Source organism: Onychostoma macrolepis, chromosome 15, assembly GCF_012432095.1.
Source record: "Onychostoma macrolepis isolate SWU-2019 chromosome 15, ASM1243209v1, whole genome shotgun sequence".
In the NCBI taxonomy this organism is placed as follows: Eukaryota; Metazoa; Chordata; class Actinopteri; order Cypriniformes; family Cyprinidae; genus Onychostoma; species Onychostoma macrolepis.
Window position 1 is genome coordinate 1,712,187 of NC_081169.1, and position 13,321 is coordinate 1,725,507.

General features: G+C 36.8%; 1 protein-coding gene and 1 long non-coding RNA gene across 3 annotated transcripts in view; one reads left to right on the forward strand and one right to left on the reverse strand.

The window, feature by feature from the left end:
- Positions 1 to 3,386: 3,386 nt before the first annotated feature.
- apoa1b (apolipoprotein A-Ib) lies at positions 3,387 to 5,726 on the forward strand. The gene is made up of 4 exons (XM_058744775.1): positions 3,387 to 3,475; positions 3,955 to 4,001; positions 4,482 to 4,626; positions 4,793 to 5,726. Exons 2-4 carry the CDS (start codon positions 3,959 to 3,961, stop codon positions 5,376 to 5,378), a joined length of 774 nt encoding a protein of 257 aa, XP_058600758.1. The 5' UTR covers positions 3,387 to 3,475; positions 3,955 to 3,958; the 3' UTR covers positions 5,379 to 5,726.
- Positions 5,727 to 12,884: 7,158 nt separating this feature from the next.
- The window catches only part of LOC131520527 (uncharacterized), a 4,728-nt gene continuing 4,291 nt past the window's right edge, over positions 12,885 to 13,321 (reverse strand). For both annotated transcript variants that reach the window (XR_009266081.1, XR_009266082.1), the window contains exon 4: positions 12,885 to 13,021. This is a non-coding gene — a long non-coding RNA (uncharacterized LOC131520527). The remainder of the gene's footprint in view (positions 13,022 to 13,321) is intronic.

The following is a 13,321-nucleotide window of genomic DNA, read 5'->3' on the forward strand; positions in this document are numbered from 1 at the left end:
ACTTCATTACGACCGTATACTGAAATTCACCCTCAGACAAAAGAATCTGCTGCTTAGTGTGAAGAAGCTCCAGCTTCAGGACGGAGACTGCGAGGTGAGAGCTGCGGACGAGCAGCAGGACAGAAGAGAGCTCGTAAAGATGAAAGACGGGAACGACTCTGGCAGGAAGGAGAGATCACAGAGACGCTTCAGTTACGTCTTCATCCTTTCACACCTGCTCTCCAAACATGGCAAACATTAAATACAGAGATAATAACCTGATTCATTTTTTCCCAGACATGAAAATATCCAAATGGTGGCATTAGTAACCCTTTGCAATAATCAATAAATATATATATATATATATATTTTTTTTTTGGAATCGTGTGTGAAGATTTGTGTCTTAATGTGTGTTCTGAATTAACATATATCTGCAGTCAATATTGTTATATACCTCAGTCCAGCTATTTTAAACTCATCATCATCATCTCTTTCATCACATTCTAGGGTTATTATTATGCATAATATCCCTTATACAACACTGATAGGAACACTGGGATAAAAGACAGAAAGATACAACCATCAACATATTTCAAAATTGTTACTTTATTGTAACATATATCATAAAATTGTTGTATTAGTGCTACCAGTATTACAACATCAATATTGTAACTTAATTTGTAACATTGGAACTTTGAATTTAGTGCAATATCGGTGTGTATTTTGTGCGAACAGGAAGTAAACTGCTCTGGTCACAAACCATGTGAAACTTAATCATGTTTCATTGAGACCCTTTATTGTTTTCCGTATTTCAGTCAGTAACATTTTAAGAGCGTTATAAATGAAAAGCTTCTGTGACTGGTGGGATTGAATGGGTTAAGTAATGAAATATTTAGTTTCTAGAGTTATGGAGGCAAATATAACCGTGTAAAACATCTGATTGTTTGAAGACTGCTAGAGATTCTCCAGTAATAATAATGATGGCAGTAAACACACTTTAAATACAATGCTGACACTGTTTGTGATTGTTAATCAATGAGTTGAACTGATTTCATCTGTTGATGTATCACTGCAGTATTGTGAGTTTGTAAAGCAAAGGCTGAATGTGATGTAAGTAACTCAGTATTCTTCTTCAGATGAAGAGGAAGAACATGACTGTATTTTAGCACTGTTGGGCTGTGGGGTTTTTCTTCACTGAATTAATTACGCGTAATTTTTTTTGTCACTTTGCATAAAAGCTTTTGCTGAATGAATACATGTAAGTGTCCTTTTATAGCCATTATTTTGATGCAGTTGAATTTCCAGAGAGACTCTTTCTGCTGAACAGTGAGTGTTTTGTGCTGACTCTTGACCCCTGGAGCGCTGGCAGGCTCCTGCTGTGGTCATACAGACAGTGTGTACTAGGAACGATTACGACACTCTCCTCGCAGACCGAATGCCCCGGCGGCCCTTATCAGAGAGGACGTTCAGATAAGTCCTGGCCCTTACAAAGAAAAGCCTGAAACGCTACTGACATCGATTTTCTCCTGAGCAAATTACACTCTGTGTTTGCTTAATTCGTTTACTTAAACTCCTACTCAGATGAGCTGATATGCATCATGAACCCGTTTGTTTTTTTATTTTCCTGAATTTACGTTGTATAGGGTTCGTGAAACAATCTTGTCTCTCTGAAAACAAAACAAAGGCAGATGGCATGTGACTGAAGAAATGAATCTTTTGAAGCCCACGTTAATGATCTGACTCTCTCCCCCGTCTGAGCGAGTCGCCCTTTGGCTCCGACCACGATTGGCCTCCGGAGAATCTCCACATGAGGCGAGAGATCGCTCACGGACGCAAACACCGCTCTGTGTGTGTGTGTGTGTGTGTGTGTGTGTGTTACACTCTGGAGCTCTGACAATACATTGCTTTATATTAGCAAACACATATGAATCCAAAATATACCCTAAATCTAAGCTGCGACATTTTAAAATAAGTCATTTAGTAATTTCGGTCACACTTTATATTAGGTGGCCTTAATTACTATGTACTTACATCAAAAAAATAAGTACAATGTACTTATTGTGGTCATATTGTATTGCAAAATAATTTTGCTGCTATTGAGGTGGGATACGGGGAGGTTAGGGACAGGTTTGGTAGTATGGGTAGGTTTAAGGGTGGGTCAACAGTGTAATTATAAATGTAATTACAGAAATTAATTGCAGATGTAATTACATATTGGTATTTTTAAAAATATAAGTACAATGTAAAAACATGTATGTACACAATAAGTGCATTGTACCAAATTATTAATTTAAATGTAAGTACACAGTAGTTAAGGCCACCTAATATAAAGTGGGACCGTAATTTCTTTTTTTACAGAATTGTGATTCTCTTGAAACAGTGACCAGTTTCATTCATTGCATAACTTGACTGATAAAAACTTAATAAATCATATTTTCCAACCTCAGACTAAATGTACCAAAGCTGTAACTACATGTGCCCTAACATTTAGATTAGCAGATCAAAAATCAATAAAAATCCAAATCCTATTCCGAACCATAAATATAATCTGAAGAACTAAGAATACAGAGCTTGTGGTAGTTGTACTAAATGCATTTAACAAATAAAAATGAATACAAAAAATTGTTTTTGTTCTGTGGTTGCATGTTATGGGGTCAAAGGTCAGGGTAAAAACAGATGATTAGGCTACGCTAAATGTCATTATTTACATTCTTGTGTGCTGTTCCAAGAACAATACGATTAAATCATGTAACAAAGTTCAGTATCAGCACATCATGAGTAGCACACAGATGCTGCTGCTTCCAGAGAAAGTCCAAGTAACATGTTGAGAAAGTGTAACTTGATAAATAAAACATTCAGAATGACTGAGAATAAAGTCTGTGCTCAGAATAATCAAAGTCTGAAAGTTTTATTTGATAAATGTGCTATAACAGCACAAGCTCACTATGGGAACCAAATATATTTAAAGAACAATATATACATAAGAATAATATATGTATATGTATATATATATAAATAATAAGTAGTAATATATGTAAAAGTAGAAATTGTTTTCAGGTCACCCAAAAATATGCCTCAGGATGCCTGGATTTATCCAAGTCAAAAATATTATTTAATATGACTAAATGTGTATATAAGTGTATATAATGTCATATTTAAGGGTGCGGTATGATGGAAATAACTCTTTAAGCTATTAACGCTACATTGTTGTTTAACAAAACCGCTTCAGAAGTAACTGATAAAAAGATGTAGCACTTGTTATATGAGGATGTGAATGATATTTTGCCTGAACCAGTATATCTGTAAGGTTTAATGATAGATGTGGACTAGCATGTGTGCATGTGCTGACCTCCCCCGTCCCCTCGATAGGGAACCTTTGAACCCTGCAGTGAGGAGGTGAGGGGTTGAGGTTCAGCCCCCCCTCCCGCTCGGCCCTATAAAAGAGCCGTGTCTGGCCTTGCTCTTCAGTCTCTTCCCAGACCAGCTACATCAACAGGTAAGCAGCCCAGCCGCGGACCTGGAGAGTTTTGAAGAGTTTTGGAGCTTGTATTGAATTTTAATCTGTTTTTGTGTTTTTGTAGTTCATTTTTATTTTTAAAAGTAGCAAAAGTAATCATTTTGTTTTGAAGACTAATGATGAGACCTTATTGGTGAAATATGATCACTTATTGTAGACGTGTAACCTCTCGATGGCATCTGGCCAAGGAACATCAGGTCAGACTGAAGTCTGCAAGGTTCTCCAGGTCCACAACAATGTGACCAAGTTAATCCAGGGATTTGAGATTATGAAGTAGTTGAGAGCTAATCTGCTTGTGAAGTCTTTGTAATCTGGGATGAGTCTAGTCTGATACTCTGACATATGCTGTAGGGAATCGTGCTGCAGCCCCAGTGTCCACTTTCCCTTTGAAATCTAAAGCCTGTGTATTCATTGTGATTAACAACATCTGATGTGTTTGTTTGTTCTTTTTGACCCAGATCCATGATGAGGTTCGTAGTCCTCGCCCTCGCTGTTTTGCTGGCAGGTATATAAACCCACTACTTCTCTCAACATTGTCAAAACATCGTTTTCTTAATCAGCATTGGTGTCTTTTTTCAGTTTTAAATGTATAGCAAGATAAATTTTGTTAAACTTTTCATGAAATATCAAGACTTTTTCAAAGAATACAATGTATATATCTTGTGTCTAAACCTTTTAGTTTTATTCTAGTTTTAAGAGGTTCTGGCTAGTTAATGCCAGTGGGGCAAAAACAAACTCCATTAAAGCTTAGCTTTTCATTTAAAATGATCAGAAGGACGTCTAGATATTTCTACTAAAAAACTGGAGAAAATGGTGATGAAGAAATGAAAATGATTGTTTTTTTTCTGCAGTAAAGATATTTCAGAAACATTATTGTATTGAGTTTAACTGTATTCAGATGAAACTGTAGTTCAAATCTAGTCAGACTGAATACATAAAGCTCGGCCCTTGTTCCAGCGTCTGAGTCTGCGTTTGCTTTGCTCAGGCTGCCAGGCCCGATTCCTGCGGGACGAACCGCCGTCGCAGCTGGAGCACGTGAAGTCTGTGCTCCAGATTTACGCAGATCAGATGAAGCAGGCGGGGCACAAGTCCCTCACTCACCTCGATGACACCGAATTCAAAGACTACAAGTAAGAACGCCCATATAGTTTCGGATGTAGGGGATCCTCAGAAGCCGAACAGCTTCACTATGAAGGGTCAATTTTGATCTCATGCTTTGAATTTACGTAATTCTCATCTTACATTTTCATATCAACTATTCCAGCTACAGCTAACCTAAATACTCATCCTGTTTAGGGAGTTCCTGGGCCAGTCTGTGGACAACCTCCATGGCTACTTTCAGAACGGCTTCGACGCCATCAGCCCATTCAGCGCCCAGTTGATGGAGGGCTTTGCTCCCATGCGCGAGAAGCTGTACAGCGACATGGAGGACCTGCGCAAGCAGATCGAGCCCAAGCGCGAGGAGCTCAAGCAGGTTCTGGAGAAGCACTTCCAGGAGTACAGAGACGTGCTGAAGCCTTTCCTGGAGGAGTACCTGACCAAGCAGCGCGAGCACATGGAGGAGGTGAGGACCAAGCTGGAGCCTGTGGTCAAGAGCTTGAAGGAGAAGATTGGACCCAACTGGGAGGAGACCAAGTCCAAGCTGATGCCCATCGTGGAGCTTGTGCGTGAGAAGTTGACAGCACATCTCCAGGACTTGAAGACCCTGCTGGAGCCCTACATCCAGGAATATAAGGATCAGATGGAGAAGGGAGCACTGGAGTTCCGCAAGAGCGTGAGTTCTGGAGAACTGAGGGAAAAGATGAACAAGTTGGGCGAGGAGGTGAAGCCTCACTTCACTGCTATTTTCACAGCCCTCCAAAAGGCTATGAGCAAGGAGTAAAGCAACCCTTTTTTACACCTTCCCTTCACCTCGCCACCAGCACCGAGTACCAACACCTCGAGCCGTTGTCGTCCAGAAGGCCTTTCTCCAAGCGTAACTGACCTTCGCTGAATCACACATACTCACACATGCTGACAATACACTCACATGCACTTTTGACAAATTCCCACAACTACAGGACTCGCATTGGCTCTAATGGGCAAACACAGCTAAGAATTAAAGAACACTGAAACCTGTTCATTCAAAAATGCCTAGCAAAAATCCTTTGTTAAGCTGCTTTTTGTTAAAAACTGATTTTCAATGTTCAATGAAATAAAATAATAAAAATTAAAAAAAACTTTCATACTATTTCTTCAATGTCTAAATGTGTCTTATTTTAAGGGATATTTTGTTGACATTATACGGAAACATACAAATTCATTAATTCCAAGTCCTGAATATATTATATATATATATATATATATAATATAAATAAAAAAATATATATTGGTGCTGTCAATCGATTAAAAATTTAATTGCATTAATCACAGTCATGAACTGTGATTAATCATGATTAATCACAAATTTAAAATTCTAGGATTTACCTGTAAATGTGTTGACAAATGCATGACAAACTAGTTTAAGGAAACAGAACCTTTCACACCTCCGCCAGATATGAGACATAATCCTTATTATTCTTTTCTCATTATTCTTTTGTTTTTATTCAGCCATTATCAGCCTTTATAGTGGCAATAAAACGTTTACCAAGCCACATCGCGTCAATCCCAGTATACATTTACCCAACTATTATCAAAAGTATTTCTAAATAAATACAACAAAACATTTATTGCGACCTTACGTGAAGTATAATGATAAAATGCGTTATGAAGAAGAATTGGACCTGTTCTGCAGCTGCATCTAGAGCTAATATTAGCATCATACAACAATTTATGAGATTAATAGTACACTTTTACTCAGAACTCACTTCAAACCACCATCGAGTGTTTGTAATAACTTCCTTTTACTATCACATGTGGAATTTGGTCGTTTACTGTTGTTAAAATATGCTATTTATAGCCTTTTATATCGCTGCACAAATTAGCATTTCAGATGCACACATTCAACTCAAGAAAATCACATACATACCATATCTATCGTAATTGTGTGTTTATTATCTTATATAATCTATAGTGGCTGTTGTCATGTTTATTTTGTGTAAAAGCCCTAACGTGTGCTCTGCTGAAACTCACGTTGTTTAATGTTACAACCGCCTCTCCGTTCTTAAGTTGCCAGGGATACATTCCAAGTATAATACACATTAGTAAAAGGATCTATTTTAATTTTTATTTGTCTATATACACTTTGGGCGGTCGCGGTACATTATAAAAGTAGCCCAAAAAACCACAACCCACGTCTCTGTAATTTTTTCCCGCAACTGTATTTTCAAAATAGCCCACTTGTGCCGTTACCCTGGCAACACTGGTGCTGTACCCTCATCACACAATGATAGATGACCTTCTGCACTGCGATGACGGGAAGAAGTTGGGGTCAAATCGTTTCAAACATTTAATTTGCGTTAAAAAAATATTAACGGCTTAAAATTTTTAGATTAATCGCATGCGTTAACGCGTTGACGTTGACACCTAATATATATATATATATATATATATATATATATATATATATATATATATATATACATACACATACATACATACACACACACACACACACACACACACACACACACAAATAATCAGATTTTTGATAATAATAATAATAGTAATATATATAGTAATATAGTAACAATAGTGTATATATATATATATATATATATATATATATATATATATATATATATATATATACACACACACACACACATACACATATACTGTATATGGGCCATTCTACAGAACTGCTGCAAACTGCTGTCCCACAACCAAAAACGCATTTGAAAAACATTTAAGTATTCAAATCTTAGATGTTTACTAAGATCCTTCTATTATCTATTGAATACCACAATAATATCTAAAATATTAGTACGCTTAATATATATAAAATCATCATGTATTGGGTACTTTCAATTGGGTACTTTCAACATTACTTTAAACAAGTCTACCCCCCAAGATTACTGTTATAAACATGAGCCGCATCTAAAAGGAAAAGGGGAAGGTGTTGCTGCTGTTTATAGCAATATCTTCAGTATTTCTCAGAGGTCAGATTTCAAGTATAATTCGTTTGATGTAATGGTGCTTCATATAACGTTATCCATAGAAACAAGTGTTAATGATAAATCCCCTGTGAAGTTTGTACTGGCTACTGTATACAGGCCACCAGGGCACCATACAGACTTTATTAAAGAATTTTCTGATTTTCTATCGGAGTTAGTGCTGACTGCAGATAAAGTCCTAATCGTTGGTGATTTTAATATCCATGTTGATAATGAAAAAGATGCATTGGGATCAGCATTTATAAACATTCTGAACTCTAAAATGTGTCAGGATCTACTCATTATCTAAATCATATTCTAGATTTAATACTGTCACAAGGAATTGATGTTAATGGTGTTGAAATTCTGCAAAAGAGTGATGATATCTCAGATCATTATCTAGTCTTGTGTATACTTAATATAGCTAAAACTGTAAATTCTACTCCTTGCTACAAGTATGGTAGAACCATCAACTCTACCGCAAAAGACTGCTTTGTAAATAATCTTCCTGATTTATCTCAGTTCCTCAGCATATCCAACAGCACAGAAAAACTTGATGATGTAACAGAAACTATGGACTCTCTCTTTTCTAGCATTTTAGATACGGTTGCTCCTTTACGCTTAAGGAAGATTAAGGATTAGAGTCCAACACCGTGGTATAATGAGCACACTCGCGCCCTAAAGAGAGCAACCCGGAAAATGGAGCGCAGCTGGAGGAAAACTAAACTAGAGGTATTTTGTGTTGCATGGCGGGAAAGTACTTTATCTTACAGAAAAGCCTTAAAAACTGCTAGATCTGATTACCTTTTGTCTCTTTTAGAAAGACAACAAACACAACCCCGAGTATTTATTCAATACAGTGGCTAAATTAACATAAATATAACATCAGCAGGTGCAGACATTTCCCAACAGCACAGCAGTAATGACTTTAAGAACTACTTTACTTTCGAGATCGATACTATTAAAGATAAAATTATAACCATGCAGCCATCAGCAACAGTATCACATCAGTATCGTAACAATTCCACTCATTTTCTTCTATAGGAAAGGAAAATTGTATAAACTTGTTAAATCACCTAAACCAACAACATGTATGTTAAACCCTATTCCATCTAAGCTACTAAAAGATGTGCTTCCAGAAGTCATATTTTTTTGAATATTATTAATTCATCATTGTCATCAGAATATGTCCCAAAAACTTTCAAACTGGCTGTTATTAAGCCTCTCATAAAAAATAAATAAAAAAACACAATTTGAACCCAAAGAATGAATCAATTACAGACCGATCTTGAATCTGTAAAAGATACTAGAAAAGGTAATATCATCCCAGCTATGTTCCTTCTTAGAGAAAAATGATATCTGTGAGGAATTCCAGTCAGGATTTAGAGCGTATCATAGTACTGAGACTGCTCTCATTAGAGTTACAAATGACCTGCTCGTATCATCTGATCATGGTCGTATCTCTCTATTAGTGCTACTGGATCTTAGCACTGCGTTCGACACTATCGACCACAACATTCTTTTGAATAGACTACAAAATTATTTTGGCATTAAAGGAAGTGCATTAGCATGGTTCAAATCATACTTATCTGACCGCCATCAATTCGTAGCAGTGAATGAAGAGGTATCATATCGATCACAAGTGCAGTATGGAGTACCTCAAGGCTCAGTACTAGGACCGTTACTTTTCACGCTTTACATGTTACCCGATGTAGGAAATATTATTAGGAAACGTGGTGTTAGCTTTCACTGTTATGCTGGTGATACTCAGCCCTATATAATTACTATTAAACACTGTATACATTCTAAAATCTTGCTAATTACCTATAAAGCCCTCAATGGTTTAGCAACTGGTTTAGTATTTGAGTGAGCTCTTTTTGCATTATAGTCATTTACGTCCACTACGATCTCAAAACTCTGGCTATTTGATAATACCTAGAATATCAAAATCAACTGCGGGCAGCAAATCCTTTTCCTATTTAGCACCCAAACTCTGGAACAATATACCTAACACTGTTCGGGAGGCAGACACACTCTGTCAGTTTAAATCTAGATTAAAGACCCATCTCTTTAACCTGGCGTACACATAACACACTAATACGCTTCTAATATTCAAATCCGTTAAAGGATTGTTAGGCTGCATTAATTAGGTCAACCAGAAATGGGAACACTTCTCATAACACCCGATGTACTTGTTACATCATAAGAAGAATGTAATCTACGCTTATATTAGTCTGTGTCTTTCTTATTCCGATGTCACCGTAGCCACCAGATCCAGTCTATATCCAGCCCAGATGGTGGATCAGCACCTAGAGACGACCTCTACAGCCCTGAACATCAGCGGAGATCAGGACACCTAGATGAGCCCCAGAGACTGATCCCCAGTGAAGACCTCGTCACCTAGACGGCCATCGGGACAAGACCACGGGACCACTTGTTGCAACCTAGAATTAAACTGCTGGTTTCATCTGGCCAGAGGAGAACGGCACACTATTTCGAGACACTATTTCCCTGTTTAATACGGTAAAGCTGCTTTGACACAATCTGCAATGTAAAAAGTGCTATATAAATAATGGTGACTTGACTTGGGAGGTGGCTGTCCCAAACCCTAACCTCTAAATTTCAATTTATGAAAATGACATTGAAATAATTTGTGTATGTTTTTTTTTTTTCATTGTTGTTTTTAAAAGTGTCTTTTTGATTCTTTTAGAAAATGAAGTTCAAAAAAATATTTATTCTATATATTTTTTTGTAATACAGTGTATGTTTTAGTCCATTGGCTGAGACTGATTTTAACTAAACCCATGAATTTATGATCAGAAAATATTCCTGTGTCCCCCTCTCTCACAGCTACAAGGTGCGAGTAGATAGGTCCCATCATTTTTAGGTAAATTTGTTCAAAAGTCTGAAAAATCAGTGTGTAACTTTAAGGAACGTCACTACCTAACACCATTTTTCTGCAATTAAGCACACTTTTTGGGGAGTTTTTCCATAATATTTAGTTTTTACATCTTTGAGCTAGGTTCAAAAGTATCTAAAATTTTCACTACAGAAACAGTGTGACGGTCTCCCTAAGAACACCCTAGAGAGGCGAACTACAAGATAATTAGAGGGAGGGACCCACCGACCAAACTTGCATTTAAACAAACGAATCAAACACCAAATTTGAAAGATCAGCAAAAATATATTTACATAAACAAAACGCATCCAAAGAAATCAAAATAGCAAACAAAAGGAGAAATACACACTACCACAATACTAGCACTGACGTTCAGCAATGCAGTTGAAAGGAAAAGAAAACTTTATATGACCATTGTCATGTAGTTTGTAGAGTGATCCCTATGAGTCAATTGTCTCGTGCAGTGATGAAGTGGCCAGTAAATGAAGTAATCCAAAGAAACATTTAATCCAAAAGAATCCCAACCGCCAAACAATGAAGTGAGGCCTTGATACCGCTGTCCTCTGGATACTGAACCCACAGGGTCCAGACACAACAGCAGCATAGGATCCACACAATTGATGGATTGAAGATAGTGCACATATATAAAAAAGTATTTTTGATTGAGCTTAAAACCACAGTTTCTCAATCTGGATTCTGTGTATCTTGGGTGAACCATGCTTCCCTTCACCAGACCATCCTAACTTCTCTCCTCTTACCTGGCTAAATACTGAGGAGCAGGCTACCTAGCTCCCCTAGAGCACAGGAGTAGTATGACATACAAAATCAACGAAAACAACAAAACACATGATAACCAAACTCTGGGTGGTTACAACAGTCACTACCAAAACATGTCATCATTGTTTCGGTAGTGACAAAAGGGAACACATAATCCTCATATTTGAGGGAAATGAACAAAATTTTTGTGCAGTTATGCAATTTTTTAGTTTTTTAGTATGTGAGTTACACTTCTGTAATGTGATGTGGTCTCTACCAAAGCATTACTGTCACTACCGAAAATGTGCTGTCACTACTGAAACATGGGATGTTTTACAAAAATAACGTATTCTGAATTATCAACTAAGATGTTATGATAGTTTTTGTTTCAATGTATATTCAAACTAATGAATCCTTAACTTTGTAATCAGTATGCTCAACTTTTTGCCTTTTACAAAGAAAAATTGGATTCAAAATACAACAAATCTCATAAATTGCAATTTAAATATTGTTAAAAATGTAATTGTTATTGATTAACCTCTGAAAATGTTTGATAAAATAGCAAATATATATATATATATATATATATATATATATTTACAATGTAGATGTAAGCAAAAACTTAATAGGTCAATATAACCCTTCTAATTAAATTATTATTACTGTGTTTCGGTAGTAACATATTTGGAGAGAGGACAAATATTCCAAAACTTTCTGAAAATACAAAATGAGAATTAACTGCACAATTGCTAGAAATGTGTACCTTGCATATTATACAATTTGCATACATACACATTTTTTGTAAAAAGACACATTTTATTTCAATGAGCAATTAAAATGACTTATCCATTTAATTCAAATGCACAACAATGGCCTTAAACTAAACTGAGTTTTAGATCTGATTAATGAGTTGATTACAAAAATGTGTCAGCAATAATCAATTCATCCTGCTCTAGTGATCTTTTACTTATTAGCAACAGGGCAAGATGGATGTGGTGACCATATTAATGCCCCCAAGACAGACCATGTCAACACCAAACCATAGTATTTTGCTGAACATATTAACGAGAAACACAATCGTGTGCTGTTCAGGCTATGGCATATTGACAAGTTAAAGGTGATGATCCATTTTCCTGTGCCTTGATTTGCATTAAAATCCAAGAATATGGTCAGAATTTGTTCTTGGTAAACAGATGATCATGAGGAACATCTGCGATATTAAAGAGACCTCAGATTTTTCCTTCCTATGGGACAACACAAGAACTTCATCAGAAGAGCACATGATTCAGCATTGTAGATGCTTGATAAATGTGCACGGGCGGTTATTAACAGATCCGTCTTCACGGCCTGTCAGGACCTCGGTGCTCAGCTGAAGGCTGTTCAGTCAGTGTGAGCGAGCGAGTGATCCTGGGTCAAGGGTCAGAACTGTGACCCGGCAGCAAAGCATTTTCCATCAGAACAATGGTGGTAAAAGTCCAATTAGCTGTTTGTTGAGTGCTGGAGGTGTGATCGATCGCTGCCACAGACCGGCTGATTCTTCTGTCCATGGTCAATAATTCTGGCTGATCTGTGAGTAATTAACGAATACTTGAGTGTAACACAGAGTAAGTTTGTGGGCATCGTGGGTCATGGGTTGTGAGAGAGTGATATGGATGAGGTGCAGAAATCTCTCAGATTATATAAAGGCCGGTCTGAAGCGTCCTGAGCCGCAGACGCACGGAGTGTGAGGAAGACCAGCTGGACACTGGACCAGCAGCAATGATGAATGGTAATATTCAGATTGTGCTTTATTTGTACCTTTTGAAACAATTGTCAATCAATTAGAAACGTTTACAATTAGTGATAGATTTTTAATTAGAAACAATCTCTTGCTTTAAAGTTAAATGTGTAACCATCCCTTAAACATGCACTGTAAAAAATGAATCATGGGTCTTGTAATTTTCATTTAAAAATTAAGCTGATAATTAGTGTGTAAGCTATATCTTATTAAAGAAATTGTGGTTCAGTGTTGTATAGAAAATAAAGAAAACCTTTCACTAATAAAACCAATAGATATGTTTTCCTCGTTTTTTAAGGAAACTTAAGCAGTTACGGGGC

Coding starts and splice junctions, on each gene's coding strand:
- apoa1b (XM_058744775.1), top strand. CDS start 3,959: ATGATGAGGTTCGTAGTCCTCGCCCTCGCTGTTTTGCTGGCAG. Junction 4,002..4,481: donor CCTCGCTGTTTTGCTGGCAG/GTATATAAACCC, acceptor TGCTTTGCTCAG/GCTGCCAGGCCCGATTCCTG. Junction 4,627..4,792: donor ACCGAATTCAAAGACTACAA/GTAAGAACGCCC, acceptor CATCCTGTTTAG/GGAGTTCCTGGGCCAGTCTG.